At 46.8% G+C, this 23,696-nt stretch overlaps 2 protein-coding genes and 1 non-coding gene across 8 annotated transcripts in view; 2 read left to right on the top strand and 1 right to left on the bottom strand.

Annotated features, from left to right (window-relative positions):
- CHD3 (chromodomain helicase DNA binding protein 3) overlaps positions 1-14,326 on the top strand; it is a 28,776-nt gene extending 14,450 nt beyond the window's left edge. For 4 of the 6 annotated variants that reach the window (XM_036766166.1, XM_036766169.1, XM_036766167.1 and 1 more), the window contains exons 19-39: positions 8-149; positions 514-645; positions 1,494-1,611; positions 2,031-2,155; positions 2,345-2,576; positions 3,733-3,899; positions 4,544-4,721; positions 5,344-5,409; positions 5,852-5,937; positions 6,095-6,228; positions 6,795-6,939; positions 7,177-7,339; positions 7,495-7,616; positions 7,748-7,874; positions 8,275-8,403; positions 9,463-9,571; positions 9,829-9,961; positions 10,357-10,598; positions 11,680-11,843; positions 12,092-12,221; positions 12,961-14,326. In XM_036766166.1, coding sequence (XP_036622061.1) covers positions 8-149; positions 514-645; positions 1,494-1,611; positions 2,031-2,155; positions 2,345-2,576; positions 3,733-3,899; positions 4,544-4,721; positions 5,344-5,409; positions 5,852-5,937; positions 6,095-6,228; positions 6,795-6,939; positions 7,177-7,339; positions 7,495-7,616; positions 7,748-7,874; positions 8,275-8,403; positions 9,463-9,571; positions 9,829-9,961; positions 10,357-10,598; positions 11,680-11,843; positions 12,092-12,221; positions 12,961-13,195 — 3,079 coding nt within the window. In that variant the 3' untranslated portion in view covers positions 13,196-14,326. The remainder of the gene's footprint in view (positions 1-7; positions 150-513; positions 646-1,493; positions 1,612-2,030; positions 2,156-2,344; positions 2,577-3,732; positions 3,900-4,543; positions 4,722-5,343; positions 5,410-5,851; positions 5,938-6,094; positions 6,229-6,794; positions 6,940-7,176; positions 7,340-7,494; positions 7,617-7,747; positions 7,875-8,274; positions 8,404-9,462; positions 9,572-9,828; positions 9,962-10,356; positions 10,599-11,679; positions 11,844-12,091; positions 12,222-12,960) is intronic. The other 2 variants (XM_036766170.1, XM_036766171.1) reach the window with 2 other exon arrangements.
- LOC118858876 lies at positions 6,376-6,528 on the top strand. Its single transcript, XR_005010999.1, has one exon.
- A 1,109-nt stretch (positions 14,327-15,435) lies between the features above and the next one.
- RNF227 (ring finger protein 227) lies at positions 15,436-17,350 on the bottom strand. The gene is made up of 2 exons (XM_036769092.1): positions 16,858-17,350; positions 15,436-16,046 (listed from the first exon to the last, which is right to left on the bottom strand). Exons 1-2 carry the CDS (start codon positions 17,348-17,350, stop codon positions 15,994-15,996), a joined length of 546 nt encoding a protein of 181 aa, XP_036624987.1. The 3' UTR covers positions 15,436-15,993.
- Positions 17,351-23,696: the final 6,346 nt, after the last annotated feature.

Genomic DNA, 23,696 nt, shown 5'->3' with positions numbered 1-23,696 from the left:
CTACCAGGAAATACTATAAATATATCTTAACTCGGAATTTTGAGGCATTGAATTCCCGAGGTGGTGGAAACCAAGTGTCACTGCTCAATATTATGATGGATCTGAAGAAGTGCTGCAACCACCCCTACCTCTTTCCTGTGGCTGCTATGGTGTGGGACCTATGGGGCTAGTAGGGAGGGAAGAGTTGGGAACTCAACTGGGGCCAGTAATCTAGGATATGGAAAGGAAATCTGGGATGGGGAGGAAGGGAAGGCGAAGGGTTGTAGGTGATGCCTAATTCCGTATCTAATCCTACTTCTGACCTTAACTCTACTTTCATTTTTAACCCATTTCTAACCTTAACCCTAACTCATTTCCCTTTCTGGCCCTAATTCCATTTCTCACCCTAACCCTAAACAATGGTGTGGGGGATTAGGTTAAATTTAGGCTTTCAATCTTTTGGATTTAGTAGAGACTGGAGGATTTTAACATTATTCCTGACTCCTATCTCCTTTTTCCCTTTGTACATTTTAGGAGTCCCCAAAACTCCCCAGTGGGGCATATGAGGGTGGGGCTCTTATCAAGTCATCAGGGAAGCTGATGCTGTTACAAAAGATGCTTCGGAAACTGAAGGAACAGGGCCACCGGGTGCTCATTTTCTCCCAGGTAACTCATCCCTTTTGATTTTTTCCTATCACCACTCGCTGTTTGCTTGCTATACTTGTGACTTGTCAAAGACTCTGAAATCCTTGGCACTGGGAACTCTTTCGATTGACATTTTATGAATTTCTGTGTTATCCAGTTCATGTCTGGCCCATCAAGATCCTTACTCTAAGGGGTGTTGGAAATACTCTTTCTAAAATTGAATGTGGGAGTTAGAAGAGGCAGAGATGGGACAAAATAAGGCATTTCTGAGTTCTGTGTTCCAGCAAGACCTGGAAATTTAATCTTTCATTGTGCCCACAAGAAGGCTCGAGTGTTTTATTGTATTACACACAATTTGTCACAAAATACTTATTAACATACAGTGGAGAACAGAATTTTATGATATCAAAACATGTAAAAAGAGTCCTCTTCCTGCCATTTGAAAGAGTCCTCTTCCCTACAGATTGTGTCCTAGGTGACTGCCTACCTTGCTTGGGATCTGTAAAGGGGTGGCCTCTGCCTAATACCTAGCAGGAGGCATTTGGTGCCTCCTTGGAAGGTATAACCTAAGGGTGAGAAAAGGGAAACACCATAAAGGAAGAATAAGTGTGTTTTAGAAGTTAAGTGGGGGATTAGAGAGTGGAGATTATTTTGGAGGCCAAAATACGACAACGTTGGGTTGAAAACTAATGACAAGATACTTGTCAGTGGAAGTTAAAATAAAATTTAGATTTTTTATAAAAGAAAGAAAACAGGAGGAGGACTAGGACTTCTACAGAGGAGTAGGGTAGAATAAGAATAGGTAGGTTCCTGTTACCCTTCTGTTTCCTTACTATCCCAGACAACCCCTCCATCCTTCCCTTTTCCAGATGACCAAGATGTTGGATTTGTTAGAGGACTTCTTAGATTATGAGGGTTACAAGTATGAACGGATTGATGGAGGCATCACTGGAGCACTAAGGCAGGAGGCTATTGACCGATTCAATGGTGAGGGCACCAGAGGCTTAATGGACGAACTTAATTAAGAGCATCTAAGGGAATCCTTTATCCTGGGGATGGGCACATGGGTCCTTGTGTGTATTATCAATGACTTGGGGGCATGGACAACTAGGATCACAGGATCTCAGAATTATAAGAGACTTTAGAGGCCTTCTAACTATGCCTGAACAACAATCTCTGCTGCAATAGTCCCAATAAGTAGGCATCTTCCAAGCTTTGTGTAAAGTGGAAATAGGCAGCTCATTCTATTTGTGAATTGTTCTAATTGTTAGGATCAGTAACTGAGGGACAAACAGTTTAGTTGATTGCCTGAGTTTCTGAGGGGGCGTAGGTCTTGGGAGAGGCAGGGGCTTGGGAAATGAATTGCTTCTAGGCAGGTCTGACTTTCCAATTCCCTCTTCACCTAGCCCCTGGGGCCCAGCAGTTCTGCTTTCTTCTGTCCACCCGAGCTGGGGGCTTAGGCATCAATTTGGCCACAGCTGATACTGTCATTATCTTCGACTCTGACTGGAATCCCCACAATGATATCCAGGTGAGAATTTGAATAGCTTGGGTACCCTGCTTATAGAGCAGGGGAGACATGGGGAAGATGACCCGGAGTCAGAGAAAGATCTTTTTTCACTGTGGTGGTAAACCTTCTCTTCCACAGTGTCCCTCCTCTGAGGATATATGTTCTCTCTGCTGTTCCCCTGATTGGTCTTGCTTCCTTTTGCCATTGTAGGCCTTCAGCCGAGCTCACCGCATTGGTCAAGCCAACAAAGTGATGATTTACCGGTTTGTGACACGAGCTTCAGTAGAGGAGCGGATTACCCAGGTGGCCAAAAGGAAGATGATGCTGACACACCTGGTTGTGAGACCTGGGTTAGGCTCGAAGGCAGGTTCGATGTCCAAGCAGGAGCTTGATGATATCCTCAAATTTGGCACAGAGGAGCTGTTTAAGGATGAAAATGAAGGTGAGAATCTTTTCTCCTGCCCCTTTTGCAGCAAGAGCCTTCTTTTCTGAAGAGTTTTCCTTTTCTCTCTATTCACTTAGCTGTCACCTTGGTTCAAGTTCTCATCACACATCTGGTAGTAGTAATAATGCTAGTATTTATATAGTACTTTAAGATTTGCAAAGCACTTTACAAATATTATCTCATTTCATCCTCACAGCAGCCTTGGAAGGTAGATGCTTAATCCCTATTTTATAGATGGAGATACCGAGGTGGACAGAGGTTAGTCAACTTGCCTAGCATCACACTAGTCAGTGTTTGAGATGGGAATTGCACTCAGGTCTTCTGACTCCAGGTCAGCACTGTCCACTGCACCACTTAGTTGCCATAGTCTGGACTATTTCAATAGACTCTTAATTGGTCTCCTTGCCTTCTGTATCTCTCATTTCCAACCTCTACCACTGCTCAACTGATACTCAGAAAGCTCAAACTTTACTATGTTTTTCTCCTGTTCAATAAACGCTAGTGGTTCCCTATTACATATAGGATTGAATACAGATTCTTCTGTGTGGCCTTTAAAACCCTTCATAACCTGGCTCCAATCTCCTTTTTCAGTCTTATGTGTCACTCCTCTTCCAGACTCTTGAATAGACTCCATCTCCTGTCTCCATTATCTTGTACTGGCTGACCCCATCCGTACCTGGATGTCGTCTCTCTTTGTTTTTGACTCTTATTGTCTTTAGTGTCCTTCAAGGCTTAGTTCAAATGCTGCCTCCTACATGAAACCTTTCCTCATCTCCCCAAATATTAGTGCCTCCCCCTAAAATTTCTTTTATCTATAGTTATTTCATACCTTGGTGTGTAGATGCTGTCTCTTTCAATAGGATATAAGCTCCTGGAGGTCAGGAGCTGTTTCATTTTCATTTTTGTATCCCCAGTAGTGTCTAGTACATAGTAGACACTTAATAAATGCTTATTGTTTAATTGAAGAGCTTTATAGTCTTTGGGAGCCAAAACAGTTTGGGCCCAGGAGGAAAACTATCTCCTGCACACCTCCCCAGAGGAGAAAGAAAGTCTTTTCCTCATTTCTCCTGTTTCCTGATCATTATAAGATCCTGCCTCTTGTTCACGGTTGGTGTCTCAAACCTCATAATTCCATGTGTCCCCTTTACCTTAGGAGAAAATAAAGAAGAAGATAGCAGTGTGATCCACTATGACAATGAGGCCATTGCTCGACTGCTTGACCGGAACCAGGATGCAACTGAAGATACCGATGTGCAGAACATGAATGAATATCTCAGCTCCTTCAAAGTGGCCCAGTATGTGGTTCGTGAAGAGGACAAGGTAAGGGACTGGGACCCAAACACTGGGGTCTCCTAGTTCTGCTTCTCTGGGTGGTGAGGTAAGATGGAAACGGAGGGCTCGAGAAAGAGCAGTCTAATGGGGGAGGGAAGAAAAGGGAACGCCCATTTATTAAGTGTTTACTCTCTGCCATACTCAGCATTTTACAGGTATTATCTCATCTAATCTTCGCAACAACCCTGGGGGGTGGGTGCTAATATTGTCCCTTTTACAGCTAGTGAGTATCTAAGGCTGGATTTGAACTCAAGTCTTTCTGCTTTATCTATCCACTTTACCACCAAGCTGCCTTCTCCTCCAAAAACTCCCACTCTAATGGATCAGTCAGGCCTTGCAAAGAGACTTGGATATTGAGTGCTTAATCAGTGCAGGCAGGGCGTGTGAATTCATAGAGGTGTTGGAAAAGTAGAGAATGAAGATGAGCTGGGAAAGAATGGAGGTGAAGTGAGGAACTGAAGCAAGCAACATGGTGAAGTTTTGGATCCAGGAGAGGGAAAAGATTTGTCTACATCAGTGATAGGTGGGATGATGGGAAAGGTCACATGGAAGCTAGGAGCTATGAGACAAGAATCATAGCTTTAGGTAGGGAAACTAGGAGGCTACTAATGTTCACTCTGCCTTCCCCTCAGATCGAGGAGATAGAGCGAGAGATCATCAAGCAGGAGGAAAATGTGGACCCTGATTACTGGGAAAAGTTGCTTCGACATCACTATGAACAGCAGCAGGAGGACCTAGCCCGAAACCTTGGCAAGGGGAAACGTGTTCGGAAACAAGTCAACTATAATGATGCTGCACAAGAAGACCAAGGTGAGAGTTCTTTGCCCCATCCTGCCTAGGGAGGATTGAGGATTACGCTGCCCTTGTCCTGCTGAAGATTAGGGGATAGAAGGGAAGGGACATGGTAGAACATAGGGAGCCTGAGAGATCTAGATACTGGTAGAATGGGAGAAGAAATAACCCTTCCTTATGAGAGCCCAAGGGTTTGGGAATATCTTACAGGGAATAGAGGCTATATGGAAGTTGTGCAGAGGTCATGGTGAGGTACTTAGGGATCACTATTTTAAGCAGATCACTCAAGACTCAGGAGTCACAGGATAGGAGACCCCCAGAAGTGAGAGAGAGAGAGAGAGAGAGAGAGTGTGTGTGTGTGTGTGTGTGTGTATGTGTGTATGTGTATTTGTATTTGTTGAGTGGGGAAAGCTTCAGCATACTTAATATTTAAAAATCAAATCAGGAGGGAGGGAGAGAGAGGAAGAAAAATCATCTGTAGCTTGGGAGGAGACATTACTTGATAAAGTTTTCAGTACTTAGGAGAACAAAGGCCAGGTCGGAAGTGGAAAGTTCTCTGGAGTCAGAGATTCATGTGAGAAGAGCCTAGCACAGGCTTGGACAGGGAACTAGCTGACTTCACATACTTGTTATTTCACAGACAACCAGTCTGAATATTCAGTGGGGTCAGAGGAAGAGGATGAGGACTTTGATGAACGACCTGAAGGTGGGAGCTACCTTTCTAATCCTCTACCCAAGTTTGTTATAGCTTGTTTCCCAATTCCCTTCAAACCTACCACCTATTTTCTATGATTTAATTAGGATAGTAGAACTTGGATCCACAGACCACTGAGGGTTCCATGCATAGATTTCATTGGGCCCATGAACTTGGAGAGGTTAAAAAATTACATGTTTATTTTCACTAACCTCTATCTGAAATTTAGCATTTCTTCAATGTAGGCATCAAACATCACCAGACTGCCAAAGTGGTCCATGACAGAAAAAAGGTTAAGAACCCCTGATTTAGACTTATTTCATTTAGATCCACATAGCTTTGAAGAGTCAGAAGTACTACAGATAGTTCATAATCCCACTCTCTTTTGTGCCTTAGAATGTGAGTACCGAGGGGTGGGAAAGGTGGGCCTGCTAACCAAGTTCTCTTCTACTAGGACGTCGTCAGTCAAAGAGGCAACTACGTAATGAGAAAGATAAACCCCTCCCTCCACTGTTAGCTCGAGTTGGGGGCAACATTGAGGTAAGAACTTAGGAGCCCAGATTCCCCATGACACTTTTTGGACCAGAGTTTGAGGAGAAAGCCTAGTAGTGGGATCTCAGAAATCAAAATCACTGAGAGGAACAGGAATCAGGGCACACATAGTTCTTTGGTCACATTCCATCCCACTCTCCGTTAGGTGCTGGGGTTCAATACCCGTCAGCGCAAGGCCTTCCTGAATGCAGTAATGCGCTGGGGGATGCCACCACAGGATGCCTTCACATCTCAATGGCTGGTACGGGACTTGCGGGGCAAAACGGAAAAGGAATTCAAGTGAGTATGGGTTATAGAGGAATGGAGACTACTAGGATGGATTTGGGATAGGGCCATCAAGTTTGGGGTAGTTAGTATTTATTCTCCTTGGCCTCCATGTGATGTGACCTTACTCAACTGACCACCACTGCCTTTCCTCTTTTCCTCAGGACCCTATTTCCTGGGGGGTGAGCTCAGCCTACCTCCACCCCCCCTCAGTGGGTCCCAGAATAGAGAGCCAGGATGGGTCTCATTGTCACCCCATGAGCAGAGAGGAGTGTGAGACAGACACCTGCTCTGGCTAGTACTGGCAACACATCCCATACTTCTGTTGTAGTAGGGGTGGGCAGAGGAAGATGAAGAGTCTGACTGATGGGGCCTGGGGAAGAGGGAGAGAGACTGAGGAGGCAGGTTTGGATTGGGGCACCTGGGGGTGTTGTGATTGAGTTACGTAGAGTGCTCAGAGGACTGAGGGGAAGGACTGTATGAGGGGGTTGTGGCTCAGGGGTTCAGTAATCCCTGTGCCTCCCTCACCACCCTGTATCCCCTAAAGATTTTCTAACCCTACCCCCACCTTTATTCTTTAGGGCCTATGTTTCTTTGTTCATGCGACATCTCTGTGAGCCTGGGGCAGATGGCTCTGAGACCTTTGCTGATGGTGTTCCTCGGGAGGGGCTGAGCCGACAGCAGGTGTTAACCCGAATTGGAGTCATGTCCCTTGTTAAGAAGAAGGTATAGACAACTCCCCATCCTTCTGCCCTTTTTCTCAGGAATAAATACAACCCCAATTTCCTTTTCTTTTGCTTCTTATTCTTCAGTTCCATACCTGGGGTGGTGAGTGAGTTGGGGGGATGAACATGGCTAGTTGCCAAGCACCTGGAGCCACACCCTACCACTCTAATTCCTAATGAAAATACACACACACACACACACACACACACACACACACCCCTTTATTCCGCTGCTTAGGTGCAGGAGTTTGAACATATCAATGGGCGATGGTCAATGCCAGAGTTGATGCCTGACCCGAGTGCCGAATCTAAGCGTTCATCCCGAGCATCCTCCCCTACCAAGACATCTCCTACCACCCCTGAGGCTTCTGCAGCCAACAGTCCCTGCACATCCAAACCTGGTAATCAAACAAGATTCAATTTTTGGAAAGAGAAGTGGGAGGAAAATGTGTAGGAGAGTTAAGACGGAAACTGAGAGTGTCAGCTAAACAGAGAGGAGCAGAAATTCAATGGCAGTCTCAGTAATGATCTACTCATTTCCTGCCTTCCTGTACAGCTACCCCAACCCCAAGTGAGAAAGGGGATGAGTCAAGGATGCCTCCTGAAAAGGATGAAGCTGACAACCCAGAAGAGAAGCCAGATAAAGACAAAAAAGGAGGGGAGAAAATGGAGACAGAGGTGTGTGTGTGTGTGTGTACACTCGTGTGCATGCGCTTGGGTCCCATGGAGGGAGAAGAGCAACAAAAGGTTTGAAGGCCTAATTACCTAAGTGCTTTCTTTTACCTCCTAACCTTCAATATCTCCTCCAGCCTGATGCTCCCAGCCCAGCCCCTTCACCAGGAGACTCAAGGAGGATAATTCTAGGGGATGAGGAGTCTGGAGTCCCTGGAGAGTTGGAAGCTGAACCAGGGAGCCGAGGAGACAAGGAAAAACCAGGTAGGTATTGGGCTTTGGAGTACTGGGGGAGAAATGACTCCTGGCTTCTCCTTCTTAAGTCAGAAAGCCAGGGTAATATGCTTTCTTCCTCGCAGCTAGAGAGCCACAGTATGAGAAAGGGGAAGGAGGAGAAGCTGTTGGATGGACAGGAATATGGGGAGAGGCCAGAGGGGTAATTAGGGGATTTAGGCAAGAGAGGTAATGGGTGGAAGGACCCTATGCTTGGGTCTGTGAGGGAAGCAGGAATGGAACTGATGGGATTGGTGATGTCTCTGCAGCCAGTTGCCTGGGTCCTGGGAGCGTAGTTCTTGGAGCAAGGAGTATAGAGTAGTCCTTGGATGATTAGAAGGGTCTCTGGCTTGAGGGTGATCAGTATTCTCCCGACCTCTTCCCCTCACAGAAGAGCATAAGGGGGAGAGGGAACCAAGATTGGGACCATCCCGAGATGAGCCCCGGTCCAATGGACGTCGAGAAGAGAAAACAGAGAAACCACGGTTCATGTTTAACATTGCAGATGGTGGCTTTACAGGTATGAAATCTCGCTGCCAACAAAGTTGTCGTGTAGATTATCTCTCACCTGCATCTCCTTTGCCTAGAACTGCCATAGTGAACTTTTGTCCTCAGGGGGTTCCCTAGGATATTCTCTCTTAGACTATATAAAGATGCCACATCCACTCTCTCCTCTGTAACTGTTAACTCCTAAGTAATTATTTTTAATGGCCTGCTCTGATTCTGATCTCACCCTAAGCTTACTTTAACTCAGACTTTTTCTATCTTGCATTTTATTTCTTGCCTTAACTCTTAATTCTAAACAAACACCAACTAACCTAATCTCTATCCTCAATTCTAATTTCATCACTAACCTTTCATTCCACCTTCAGATCTACATAAAGTATTCTAAGTGGACACTGTGTTAACATATATATGCCATTTCATTTTCTGACATCTCTAATTTTTAGAAAGGTTTACCTTGTGTCAACCCCATCTAGCCTCTCTGTGAACTTGTCTTGTACTGGGCCTGCTTCTTTCCTTTGGAACCTAGTAGAACAATTCTTATCCTTCCACTTAATAGCCTGTCAGATGTCATGATTGACGTTTTCGTCTTCTGTCTCCATGCCTTTGGATAGTCTGTTCCCCATGCCTGGAATGCATTGCCTCCTTACTTCTTCAAATCATTAGCTTCCTTCAAAGCTTAATTCAAGTGCCACTTCCTACATGAGACCTTTCACAATCTTTCCCAGTGCCTCTCTACCAAAACTGCCTTGTATTTTGCTTGGTACGTACTTATATGCACACATGTCATTTTCCCTAATAGAATGTGAGTTCCTTGAGAGTAGAATGTGTTTAATTCTTGTCTTGTCTTGTCCCCCATCTAGCACAGTGGCTCATTGATTGATTACCCTAACTCACCTTGTAACTAACCTAAGTTTTACTAAGCCTAACTCCTTTTACTCCGTCAGTGGTTTTTCCGATCTCCTAGAGGAGGGAGGTAGGGGAAGACATAGGGCTGCTGGAGTATGCTAAGGTGATCACTACAGGAAGCCTGATGCTTCCTTCCTCTGTTTCTCCTGCCTGCCTCCCTCTCCAGAGCTGCATACACTGTGGCAGAATGAGGAAAGGGCAGCTATCTCCTCCGGTAAACTCAATGAGATTTGGCACCGGAGGCACGACTACTGGCTGCTGGCTGGGATTGTCCTGTATCCTTCAGTACATGAGAAGAACTGTCACACCCCGGGGAGAAAAGCTCTAGGGAAAAGGGGCTAAAATGAAGGAGGTTCTCATATCATGGGGAGAAGCAGCGCACATTCTGAGGACAACTGGGGGTGGGGAATGCTCTTTTACACCTGGGAAGGGAGGTCAAGAGATGTGGGAGCAACAGGGAGTACAGAGGAGTTCCACAGGTCATCCTCATTGAGTTCCTTGACAGAAATCCCCCTTTGCCCTCTACTGGTAGCCATGGCTATGCTCGGTGGCAGGACATCCAAAATGATGCCCAGTTTGCCATCATTAATGAGCCATTTAAAACTGAGGCCAACAAGGGAAACTTCCTGGAAATGAAAAACAAGTTCCTAGCCCGGAGGTTCAAGGTGAGTAATAGAAGTCAAGGTCTGAATAGGGTGGGTGTGACCGTTGAGATCAGTTTCAGCCATCAGGATTATTAGGGTTTTAGAAAGGGTTAGTAATCAGAGCTGAGCTAAGTTCCCTGTGTTTAGTTTGGGGTAGGGATTAATACTGTAAGACTGGGACCAAGATTTCAAAGTAAATTCTTAGAGATGGAATTATTAATTAGGTTGTCAGAATTAGGATCAAAGTTAGGGTGAGTTCTTAGAAATTACACTGAGGTATAGATTCAGGTCATCTAAATTCAAGTAATTTGTATACTTTGGCACTCACATTCATTCATTAACACATTTATTGAGGACTTACTTTGGCATCTCCTTATACCTCTCACTTCTGCACATTCATCCCGCCATGCCTTCAGCTCCTGGAGCAGGCGCTGGTGATCGAGGAGCAGCTTCGGCGGGCGGCCTACCTGAACCTGTCGCAGGAGCCGGCGCACCCCGCCATGGCCCTCCACGCCCGCTTCGCCGAGGCCGAGTGCCTGGCCGAGAGCCACCAGCACCTCTCCAAGGAGTCGCTGGCAGGGAACAAGCCGGCCAACGCTGTCCTGCACAAGGGTAAGGGCCGCGGCGGCCCCGCGCGGGGGAGGGCCCACAACGCTGCGTAAGTCTGCACCCTGCATCCTGCGGAACACCCTCCCCCACCCTTCTGACCCCTCTACCCTCCTTTTTAAAATTAAATTTAGTTTTTTTCAATTAACAAAAAACTATTTTCTCTCTTTCCTACCTTCCCTAATTGAAAAAAGAAAAATAAAACCCTTGTAACAAATCTACAGTCAAGCAAAACAACCCTTTATCCTCTTAAACCCCTGCCCCTTCAGCCTCTAACATTCTAACCCTGCTGCCCAGTCTACATGGAACCTTAATCGTAAATACAAACCATATACTCTACCATGTACTACATCCCTGATACTAAATTTACTAGAACTTCCTTTAGCTCTTTTAACTTCCAAACTCCTGATATTGTATTCTGGTGGAGCTCCCTCCTCCACTCCTGTACACTGTGCACACCTTTCCTTGATTGTTACATCCCATGTAATCTTTACACTATTCCTTGTCCCCACCACCTACTATGAACCTAATATCACTTTGACCTCTTCTCAAAACTGTCATCCAAAAATTCTTTCACCTTTTTGCACTTCAAATTTGAGAACCCTTGATTTTTGGACTGATTTCCTGAACCTGTAATCCCTTGTGCCTCTGACCCCAATCTCTAAATTTCTAATTTTGACCCCCTAACACTCTTTCCCTTTTCCTCTCATCCACTGGATCTTAGGCTCCCCAACCTTACTTAATTCTTCTGGTTCCTCCTATTTCCTTCTCATTACCCCCATCCTAAAATACACCTTCCCCTCATCTGGGATCCTCTGGCCCCCATGTTCTCCTATGACTTTCCCTACCTCCCTTTCTTTACTCCCCTCTTTCCTCCTTCCCCTCATTCCTTCCCCTCTGTCCTCTCTGGTAGTCTGACCTCCTTTTTCTTATTCTCTCTCTGAGTCCTTTGAACTTTTTTTCCCCTGTATCTTTTGCACTATCTTGGTCTCTTCATTCTCTGTCTCCATCATTCTCAGACACTGCCTTTCTCTCTCCGTCTCTCCTGGCCTCCATCTCTCCTGGTGACGGCCCGGTCTCTTTGTCCTTGTCTCTCTCTCTTGCTCTTTCTTTCTCTGCGGCCCGGGCCCCAGTTCTGAACCAGCTGGAGGAGCTGCTGAGCGATATGAAGGCAGATGTGACCCGCCTTCCAGCCACCCTGTCCCGCATTCCACCCATCGCAGCCCGCCTGCAGATGTCCGAGCGAAGTATCCTCAGCCGTCTGGCCAGCAAGGGCACAGAGCCCTACCCCACACCGGTAATCCTCTGCCCTGTTTGCCGCAGAACCAGGTTCATCCCCTTTGCCCCATTTCCCACCAGAGACCCATGAAATGTGACATAATTATAGCTCTCTGGCTCATTGTGGCCAGAGGTATAGAAGAGTACAGAGGTATAGCATTGGTAGGCTCTCTTCCTGTTCCTCTAGGGACCCAAGAGTCTAGCCATGGCTTTTCTTCCTTCACCTCCTCCCTAATTCATGGACATTTTGCCTCCTTTTTATTCCAGGCCTTCCCTCCGGGTCCCTACGCCACACCACTGGGGTACGGAGCAGCCTTCAGCTCAGCTGCACCCGCCGGGGTCCTGGCCGCCGGCGGCGCCAATTACAGCCAGATGCCCGCAGGGTCCTTCATCACAGGTCAGCCTGGGGATAGGCATAGGGACCGGATCTGCGATTTCATTGATATAGGGAAACACCCTTTACCAGTGCAGACTAACCTCTGCACCTTACAGTCTCACCAAATTGCCTAGAGCAATAGTTCAGTGACTCCCCAGGTCACAGAATTCTATGTGTCAGTGAGAACTTGAGTCAGTCTTCCTGGTTCTTACTACTCCCAAACTGTCTGAGGTTGCCCTCATTAACCTCTTTCCTTCCTATTTCTTCCTGATTTCCCCTTTTACCTATGCTATCTCCTTCCCATCTCCCTCTACTCAACTTTCCTCTTTTCTGGTTCATCTCATAGGAGGAGCATCCTATCCTCCTGTACCCATCCATACCCCAACACTCCTTGTCTCAGTCTGTCTGGGCCTTACCTGTCTGCTCACCCTTTCATAACTAAGCTTAGGCTCTATTATTCCCTCATTCAGTGAAACCTCAGTATCCTATTTCTTCACCCTCATAACTAACCTCCTGTGACTAACTCCTTGGCTTGTTTTGGGGAAAGGAGATAGGAAGTCAGTGTTCCATCTCGGGAACTAGATGCAGACATAGTTGTGTAGCACAAGGGAGTCTTAGAAAATGGGGATCTCCACCCCTGACCCTCAGTGCTAGAAGTGACGTCAGACAGTCTGGACATGGGTGTGTGCCAAGTTCAAACTATGAAGCTTGAACGTCACTTGGGGTATTAACAGCGTCTCAACAATCCTTCCCAAAACAGCCGCGGCCAACGGCCCTCCCGTGTTGGTGAAGAAGGAGAAGGAGGGGGCGGTGGTGTCCGACGGTCAGGATCGGAAGGAGCCCAGGGCTGGGGAGGTGATCTGTATAGACGACTGAAAGGGCCCCAGCCCTGCCACTCGCCCCGTCCCAGGGGCCGTCCTCCAGCCCACATCCCACCCCTGGGGCTTGCTGCCAATCCTCCACCTTCCCCACCCCTTGGGCCACCATCAGGATAGGAGCCCCTTTCTCCTCCACCCCTGTTTTCCAAACCAGGGCTTTCTCCCCCTGTATTCCCCCATCCCTTTGCCCCAGGTGCCTTCTCCATTGATGCTTTGAATGAAGGTGCTGTGGTCGGGGAGGGGTGTGGGGAGTTGCTCTTCCAAAGTAGCCCCAACCTTAATACATACAGCTCTCCAGCAAATGGTTTGGGGTAAGAGGAGAGGGAAAGGGGTAGGGCTTCCCCAATTTCCCCCTTCCCCCTGCAGTATTAAGCTCTATCCTCAGTAACCAAGGAGGGGAATTTGCCCTGCCTGGCCCTTATGGACCCACATGGGGAATGGAAGAACTCTTGAGAAAGGGAGGGAAAATCTGAGGTGGGATGGGAAATGACCCCTAGGGGGGAAGAGAGGGGAGGCATGGCTGCGTGTTGCTCTCCTCTACCTCCCCCAAAATTGAGGGTGGGAAGTTGGAGGGAGGGAGGGCAATCCATGTTCAGCCTCAGAATAAAGGCGCCATTCACTGGCTGAGTCACCTTCCCGTGTACTGGCTCCTTGTGTTAGGGGGATTCCCCCCCCCTCCCCTCAAGGGACCAAGTATCACCTCCCCCTAAGAAAAATGTCAGGGATGGAGGACACTCTCTCAGGCCAAAGAGGAGCCTCCCTCTCCCCCACCCCCAACCTCAGCAACCCAGGTATTGTAGAGAAGATGGGAAGGAATACAAAGGGCCAGAACCGGGGAACAGGCCCTTTTGTGCCCCAGCTCTGGAAACTCAGGTGTCCTAAGAGTGCTCTATCGACCCCCCTCCTTCCTTTGTCCTCACCCCTTTCCCCCCAGCTCCAAGCTTGAACCAAGGGGCTGGATTTGACTGGATAAGGTGGGGTGTACTAGCTAGGGGAACCTTGCCTCCATGCCTCTGAGACCATAACAGAGAACGTGGGGGTGAAGGAGGATAGGGAAGTATTCCCCCCATGGGGACCAAGGGAAAGTGACATTTTGCATGGTGAACCCCCAGCTACCACAGCCCTCTTTGCTATCCCCTCTACCTTTTCCGTACTCCAACCCTTCTGCTTTCACACCTGTTCCTCACCTATCCCACTCCCTTCTGTATCGGGTTTCTTGGTTGTACATATAAATTATACTTTCCTTTCTGTGTGCTCTGTTATTTTGGGGGTAGGGTTCTTTGGTTATGGAGGGTGGGCATTGATGAAGGGAGGTGGGTATCAGGCTCCTGGTGCTTTTCCATAAATCAAGCTCTGTATTTTATGATTTTTCTTTCTCTCTTTTTTTTTTCATCTCAGTAAGCATTTCTTAAGCAACTCATGTGCCCGGCACCATACTAAGCACTGAGGATCTAAAAGACAGCCCTTGCTCTTAGGAGCTCACAGTCTAACACGGGAGACGACATGCTAACAACTATGTACAAACAAGATGTAGATAGGAAAATATTATCAGACCTTCCTACTCCATTCCGAGAGGCTCTGTGTTGGCTCAGTGAAAATGTGGTTAGGCAGAACTCAGCAGGGTGGGAGGATAGCTAAGGTGCCTCAGGGGGGTGAAGCTGAGGGTAGAGCCAAGTCTAAAGGGACTGAAGAAAGCCACCTATTTCAGCTGCCTGCCTTGTGTTTTGCAGAGGAGGAAACAGGCCCAGGAAGGGCATCTTGCCCAAAGATAATATGGGTTGCAAAGGTAGTTCTGAAACCCAGTACTCTGACCACAGAGACTTTCTACTCTACTGTGAAGTACTGGGAAACCTAAGGTGGCAGAGGGACCTGGATTTATGGGAAGATGAGTAGGAGTGTTCAAGTAGATGCCAAGCTTTTCTATTATTCATCTGTCTCTTTCTGTAGCCCACAATCACCAAGTTCAGTTAAGCAATCACTTTGTGGTAGATGAGTCTACTAAACCCCAGGTGAAGTTTTGGGATAATTTAAGAGGTGAATGGAACTACGGGGCAGTTAAGAAAGGGTCAGAAAAATGATTTGTAGCTAGTAGAGGAGGCCTCTGCCACTTCACAGAATCTATCATTAAAGTAAGGGTACCAAGAGAATTGGGGCAAAGAATCAGAACTGGGTTCTTCATCTGCTCTTTTCGTGGTTCACCATGTTTTATCACATAATACCCCCACTAGACTTCCTGCCACAGGAGAGGACAAAGACATGTCACCTATCCCCCAAATTGGGGAAGAATGAGCAGCTGTCAGTAACAGGAGTAGATAAGGGCACAGTTGAAGGATGAAAAATGAAAAATAACAGGGGAATTCTATTAAATGTAATATGTTTATTAGGAACTGGGGATGTGGATAAAATGGTTTTCTATCCTTGACAGGCTTATAGTTTGGGAGGGAGAAGTAAGAAATATACACAAATGAGTAAGTGCAAAGAGAAAGGTCCATACAAAGTACAATTAGAGGTTGAAGAGGAAGAAGTGATGACACCAAGAGCAGGTACTTGACTTCCTTGGCTCTCTTCATGCAAGGGATATGGAATTCATTCACTTGGAATTAAAGGTAGGCTTTTCCCGTTGTGCCATTAATTCTTTTCCATCTCAAACCATTTCACAGAAACGCTAAACATGGCAGTTGCTTCAGCAGAGAGGCCAAAGGAACCATCACAGATCTGTCCTATCACAAATGCAGACTCTAGGCTGTTAGGGTCAGCTCCCAGTCCAGTGTGTCCTGGAATAATGGAGGAGGATTGAGGCCAGAGCCCATCCCCAATCCTTGGATCTGGCAGGAAGGAACACTGGCCCTAGTCCACTCTTACTGGTGGACAGCTGCTATTTCCACCTTCGTGGTTACAACCCAGGTAATCTTCAGTTACAGCATGTAGCAGGCTGCAAGGGTCTTGCTCTCTGGACAGCAGTAGAGCACTGAGGGGAGTAAGCAGAAAGGTCAGAGGGAGGAGGATGCAGCCTTCACACAGCCAACATCACAATCCACAGCTAGCACCCTGGGGTGGCACCCTAGCCCAGGTTCCTTATCCTATAAACGTTCCTTCAGAAGAATCTGACTTCAAGTGCATGCCATAGCTCACATGTATACTGCATGAGGAAGCTGATGCAGCAGTGGGTAGCCCCTGGGCCTGGAATCAGGAAAATCCGAGTTCAAGTCCCCTCACTTCTATTTGCCTCTGTTTCCTCAACGCTTAATGGATAATAATGGTAGTTACCTCCAAGGGTCGTGGGGACCAAATGAGATATTACTTAAACCTGACAAATACTAAGCACCATATAAGCATTTATGGGCAGCTGGGTGGCATGGCGGATGGAGTGCCGGGCCTGGCGTCAGGAAGACCATCTTCCCGAGTCCAGACGTGGCCTGGGACACTTAGCCGTGTGACCCTAGGCCTGTTACTTAGTCCTGTTTTGCCTCAGTTTCCTCATCTGTAAAATGAGCTGGAGGAGGAAATGGCAAACCATCCCAGTGTCTTTGCCAAGAGAACCCCCAGGAGGGTCGCATAGAGTCGGGCAACGAATAAACCAGCGGAACATGGAAGCATTTGGATAAACGCTCATTCCCTTCCCCCTCCCACAGAGAAGGCCTCACAAGCCCTCCATTAAGTGAGGTAAATTAGCGGGTTCTGCAGATGATTCAGGTCGGATGCACTCGAAGCCTCGGGTCTTCTTACTGGGCTCTTTCCAAAGCCTCCCCCTTAGCTGTAACCCCGTCAATATCACTCACCGTTGCTAGGTAACGGGCGCCGACGCCGGCCCACAGCTTTGTCCCAGAGCCCGAGCAGCGTTTGCCACGCCGAGCCCCAGGGCCCCGCCCCCGGCTCGTCTCCGTCTTGGCTCGCGGTTTCGGAAGCGTCGCCGCGCTGTTCCCCCGAGTTCCCGGCGTCTTCGTGCTCCTTCTCCTTCAGGAGAGACCACAAGTCCGCGTCCAGGGGCACCTGCGTGACGCCGCCGCGCGGCAGCAGTGAGGGTGCGCGGCAGAAGGGGCAAGCGACCCCCCGGCGCAGGCCCACGAGCCGGGCGGCGGCGGCCCAGCTGCCATCGCCCCGGGCCGCCAGCTCCCGCAGGCAGGCGGTGCAGAGCGTGTGGCCGCAGCGCTGTCGCGCCGTCCCGGGCAGGCGGCGTGGCGCCCGGCCTTGCAAGTTGTAGGGCCGGCAGCAGATGCTGCAGTCCAGCTCGCCCCGCTCTGGAACTGAAGGGATCCTCAACAGCAGCTGCATCTTCCCACTCTCGGCCAGTTGCGAGGGACCGCGTCCGACTCTCGCAGTGCAGGTGTTAGACCCGCAGCCTTCTAGCGCCCGGGTTCCGGGCCCTCCCCTTACCAGTGTCCATCCTGGGGCCCGGCACCGCGGCTTCCTGCCCCTTTTATAGGGGAGAGGCCGGGCCGTGACGTCACGGGCGCGCGGGTGAGTCTTGGCCCCAGGGGCTGGCACGTGTAGGGGTGGTTGAAGCTTGAGGCCAGGGAATGCTAGGGACCTTGGCGGAGGAGGGGAGTCAGCTGGGTTACTGAGCCATCCCGCCCAAGGCAGATTCACCCAGCCTCCCCCTCCCTATCTCCCTTAGCTTTCCCTTCCTAGGTTAGCCCCCAAATCCTAGCAATTCAGCCCCTTTCCCCTCGAGTTCCTTCCTTTCTAACCGTGAATCTCCAGAATTCCAGCAATTAAGTCCAACTTCAGCACACAGCATAACCAAACGGTCATCCATTCTTTATTCAAAGACCTCCAGTAAGGGAGCGCCTGCTATTTCCCGAGACACCCCATTCCGCTTTTGGAGATCTCTAATTCAGTCAACAAAATTTTTGTTAAATGCTTACTATGTCCAGACACTGTGCTAAGGTCTGGGGATACAAAAAGAGGTAAAAGTCATTTCCTGGCCCTGGGAAGCTTTGGATCTAAAGGGGCAGACAGGATGCAAACAAATAGCCAGGAAATCAAAGAGAAAGCAGGGGCCAGAATTAAAAGGGACTGGTGAAGGCTTCAGCTGGTAAAAGGTGGGATTTTTGTGGAGGAAGCCAGAGAAATCAGTGATAAGGAGGAGGAAGAGCCCTCCCAACCAAAGAGAATGGCGGGAGCATTTTTGCTTACATAGACCCTAAATCTCTCTGTAATTCTACTTATTGCTCTTAGTTCTGCTCCCCAAAAGCAGCGCATCCCCTCTTCCACATTATAGCTGTTCAGATACCCTATTTAGAAAGTTATCCTCTCCTAAGTTTTCTCTAAGCTAAATCTCTCCACTTCTGTCAATATCCTGGTTGTCCTCTGAACACTCTAGTTTGTCAATGTCCATCTTAAAATACGGTGTCCATAATAATATGGAAGTCTAACCAGAGCATGGGACAGTGGGTCTTCACTTCCCTAGTCCAGGATACCATCCCTTTCTTAATGTAGCCTACTCCAATAGCTTTGGACGTACCTGACCCTTGAATGGAGGCCCCCTTCCTCCTGAGGAATCCCTAAGTTCTGAAATCCTACCTATCCCACCCCACCCTGACCCTGACCCTGACCCCTCCCCCTCCCTGGACAGTCTCAGCCCTTTTAGTAACTCACTGTCTTTTCAAACCTACACACTACTTTACTATCCCCTTACTTGTGTTCTCATCACCACTCAAAGCAAGAAGATATTGTTCATTCTCTCTCTTTTTTTCTTTCTGCCTCCCTTGGGATTAGTTTTCATCAGGACACTGGTTAAACTCCTACATCTTTCTAGCATCATCTTAGACCCAACCTTCAGCTTGACTCTTCGATACCACCCCCCTTTTTGTCAGTGCCACAAAAGCTCTCTTTTTCAAAATGCCCAGGTTCTGGCTCACATCCCAGCCTGTGGTGGGTGGAGTGGAAGTCCGAATCCAGATTCCAGGACTATGGCCTCAAGAATGCCAGAAATGAGTTCCTTCCGGAGTAGCAAGACCTGTACACCCACACACCATCCTTCATGCTAACACAGCCCAGAATAATTTATGACTCAGGGTTCTAGCTTCCTCTGTGGGTAAACAGGACACGGCTCCCTTGACCTACATTCCCCACTGGGGCCCTACCACCAAATTTAGAATAGAGTGGAGTTGCGCCTAAGGCTTTAGCTTTAGCTGCCTGCTACCTCCATCTCCTAGGTTCCACTACTCTCGAGAACCTTTTTCCTCATCTCCTTGTTTTTCCCATTCTAGTTCGAGTCTAGTGCCCAATACCCCCTTCGTCCTCTGGATGTTCTAGAATTTGTCAGTGTCTTTCCCAAAATATGGTGCCAATGCTGTAAGTAGTGATCTCTCCAGGAAGAGTATAACCTTGTTTCTTCTGAGTATTTATTCTTAGTTTAGACTTGTGATTCTGTAAGTGTAGGGCTTCGCTCCTAGTGAAAAAGCTTCCTTTACCACCATTGCTGTAAACTAGTCTTAGAGAATTGCCTTGAAGAACTGAAGAGGTAGGTGACCTGCCTAGAATAGGTATCAGAGGTGGGTCTTGAACAACCCAGGTTTTCCTGACTCCAACGCCCGTTCCCTAACCACTGTGCTGTGTTCTCTTGTGGACATTGTATGGTAAGTATATCTTAGGGTTTTTACTGATTCATATTGAGCCTGAAACTGAGGCCCAGAGAATCAGATTTGGGGCCCAGGCCTTCTGACTCAAAACCAGTGTTATTTCTACTATGCCATGTTACTTCCACTTAAAAACTAAAAACTGGAAAGACTTTTTGTGGCACAAACTCAGACCCTTCAGTTTACAACTGATAGTGCCTATTTCATGAAGAGGAAACTCTGTGTGTGTGTGTGTGTGTGTGTTCTGTGCTCAGCCCATGCACTCTTATCTTCCAATTATTAATTACTTCTGGGCCCCAAATTAATGATAAGTAAGAGAATGGGGGAAGGGGAGAAGATAGGTAAGTTAAGAAACATTCCTTCACTGGGAGTCTTTTTGAAATGAGCAGGAAGTCAGATGGTGGCAAAGAGGAAGGCATAAGCCCTGTATATTGGTGTGCAGGTTTGGGATCATCTTCCCATTTGGACTTCCTAGTTACCATGGAGAACTGAGGCAATCAGGGGCTGCTGTTAGAGCTGGAATTGCTGATTGTCCCATGTGGGCCAATGTAAGCAAGCATCAAGGGCCACTGTGATGACAGCTGTTAAGTGTTAGGGTCCAAGACTTCATTGGCCAACAGCTGTGGCTGTCAGACACTGGTATGAAGAGGTGACTCAGTCCCTGGAGAAGTGGAGACTGGAGCAGAAGAAGACCACCAATCCTATAGTTGGCAGCATCCATTGAAAATCTTGTCGGTTGGTAAACAAGGTGGAGAGAACTTTTCTTTCACTACTCACCTGGGTTTCTGTATAGAGAAGATGGGAATTGGACCATGTAACAGAATGAATATGAATGCAGCACAGTCCTATTATTAGGAGTGTAAAAACTTAGAATGTGTTAAGCGTGGCAAAGTAAGCCAAAAGTCTCAAAAGCCTTAGTGCAATTTTAAACTCTAATAGCTTAAAAGTCCCAGAGTATCGCAAAAGTATTAGTGCAGTTTAAAGCTACTGGAGCTTAAATTTGCACCAAGATTTTTGGGACACCCTATATTGGGATTTTAAAAAGTTCCAAGCAAGGACTCAGACCTCTGCTTGGGGTGGATAGGAAGGTGATTACTGACAACAAAAAGAAGGCAGAACTGCTCATTTTTTTTAGTTTACTTCTGTTTTCTTTGCAGAGGAAGATGGCCTTTACATAGGAAATGACAAGGGGAAATGATTGATAAAGAGTTGATATCTAAGTTAAGTGATTAGATAGCATCTAGCTGCACATGATGAAATCAAGTCCCCTGGCCCAAATGACCTTATATCTTTGGGTTCTTGCTTGATGTCACTTGTATTTGGAAGATCATAGAAAACAGGAGAAGTGGACCATGAGAATGGAAATGGACAAATCTTAATAATTTTTCCCCCAAAGAAGGGAGAAAGACAGTCTGCAAACTATAGATCAATAAGTTTTACTTGGATTCCCATGAAAATTCTAGAAAGATCCTTTAAAGAGATGATTGGCAAACATCTAGAAGAAGAAACTCTGATTACAAAGAACTGGTATGACTTCTTCAGGAACAGGTTGTGCCAGACTAACCTCATTTCATTTTTGGACAGGATTACTAAACTAATAGAGGAAGGGTGAACTGCAGAAATTCTTTACCTAGAGTTTGACCAAACTTTTCATAAAGCATCTCAAACTCTTCTTGTGGAGAAGATGGAGAGACGTGGACTAGATGATGATAGTCAGATGGGTTTGGCATGGGTTGAATGGCCATTCTCAAAAAGTAGTCGTTAAGGGTTTAATTTTAATATGGCAGTACATCTCCAGCAAAGTAACCCGGTATAACCCAGTGCCTTTAAGTTAGAGGCAGTTGGTAGATTTCACTCAAGATACGGCACACACTAGGGCTGTGGTCAGGAAGACCTGAGTTTAAATATGGCCTCAGAAGTTATTGCTGTATGACCCTGAGCTAGTCACTTAACCTCTGTTTGCCTCATTTTTCTCAACTGTGAAGTGGGGATACTAAAAACACCTATTTCACAGGGTTGCTGTGAAGCTCAAATAAGATATTTATAAAAAGGACCTAGCACGGTGTCTGGCACATAGTAGGTGCTATAGAAATGTGTGTTCCCTTTTCTCTCTCCCCGCCATTTAAGACTTTTGTCAGTGACTTGGTTAAAGTCACAGATGATATACTTAGCAAATTTGCAAATGACACCAAGCTAAGAGGGAGAACTAAAACACTGACTGACAAGGTAAGGATCCAAAAGGATCTTGACAGGCAAGAACACTGCGCTGAATCTATTAAGAGGAAATTCAACAGGGGTAAATGTAAATGTTGCACTTCACACACCAAAAGAAACCAAACCTAGCTACACAAATATAAGATGGGGAGACGCGTGAGGTTTTCATTGACTGCAAACTTAATCAGAATTAGTAATATGATAGGGCAGCCAAAAAAATCTAATGTGATCTTGAGTTGTATCAGGAGGAGTTCCAGGATTATGGAGTCCCAGGATACTTTGCCCTTGTCAGCCCCTATCTGGACTGTTGCATTCTGGGCACCATAGTTTAGGAAGGACATTGATAAGTTGGAGAGGGTTTAGGGATGGGCAGCTGGGATAGTGAAGGACGTTGAATCTACAACATGTGAAGATTGGTTGAATTAACTGGGTATATTTATCTTGGAGAGAAAGACTCAGGGTGACGTGATAGCTGTATTTGAAGGGCTGACATGTGGGAGAGGAATCAGAATGCTTTTGTTTGTCTCCAGACGGTAGAACCAGGAGTATTGGGCATAAATTTAGTCTTGATGTTGGGGAAAATTTCCTAACAATCACAGCATCCCAAAGTGGAACAGGCAGCCTGGAGAGGGTGTGATTTCCCCCTCCTTGGTGATCTTTCAGCAGAGGCTGGATGACCACTTGTCAGGTGTATCATAGTGGAGATTCCTTTGGTAGATGAGTTCAGCTAGATGGCTGCTGGAATCCCTTTCACCTCTTAACTCCTATTAGAGAATCAATCTCTGTTTTGGACTCAGCCTCCACCTTATTCCCTCTATAATCTGTGGGTGCCTATGATTGGTATACCTGAAGAACTGGGAGTACATTCTGGAGGAAGGCTTTGGAAAATGGCTGAAAGTGAATGATTGCAGGAGCGCTTTGTCTTTTTATTTCTATTTCTACTATTTTCAGTAAGTTCTGAGGCCACAGTATGTTGAATACGTCAGTCTTGTGAATGATAGTGACCCTGGGTTGTGACCACAGAACAGTCTAGGTGGAGGTAGGGGCTGTAGAGCAGCAGATTATCCTGTTTTGATATTTTGAGCAACAAAATATTGTTGACTAACATGCCCAAGCTAAGTCTAAGCACTTTTTGGTAGTGGCCAGGCAGAACACTTCTACCTTTGGGGCACCTGTCCCACAAGCTTCATTCAAGAATTGAGGTAGCTATTGGGCAAGTGTATCAAAGAGAGACACCTCCTGGTGGGGAATTCAGATACTGCAGTCACTTGATGGATAGTGATACAGTGGCCTGCTGTCATCCTCTGGCTTCTATGCCACCATTATTGCAGTGCCCCAAGTGTCACATGAGAGTCACAAGGCATCATATATGTAAATCTTGTTCCCAACTAACATGCTAACTCTTAGAGAGCAAGGATTATTTCTTATATGAAGTGTGACTATAAGATAATGAGACATTTTTAGACAGACAAACCAGAAATTATGTGCAATATGTATATCAAAGTTGTCATCTTGGAAGGCCATATTTATCCTAGTTGTTCAAAGCATTTCCAGAATTTATCTCTCTGAGAATCGGTTTCCTTGTCATTAAAATAGACCAAGGAATCTCTAATGACCTTTTCAGATCCAGTGATTGCCTTCAGAACCTTCAATAATCTTGTTACCATCCTTAGTGGTGACAGATATTTTCCCTTGAATTAAAATTTTGGAAATGTCCAACAGTCAGTTAAAGCCAGGAAAAGTGTGTGATCAAGCCATTACATGCTGTTTGCCTGGGATGGGGGTGAGAGTGGGAAATGTATGTCAAAAAATATTGAATTTGA

The sequence above is a fragment of the Trichosurus vulpecula genome, chromosome 7, assembly GCF_011100635.1.
Source record: "Trichosurus vulpecula isolate mTriVul1 chromosome 7, mTriVul1.pri, whole genome shotgun sequence".
Classification (NCBI taxonomy): domain Eukaryota; kingdom Metazoa; phylum Chordata; class Mammalia; order Diprotodontia; family Phalangeridae; genus Trichosurus; species Trichosurus vulpecula.
Note: the sequence above shows the minus strand (reverse complement) of the source record. Positions and strands in the feature narration are given on the sequence as shown.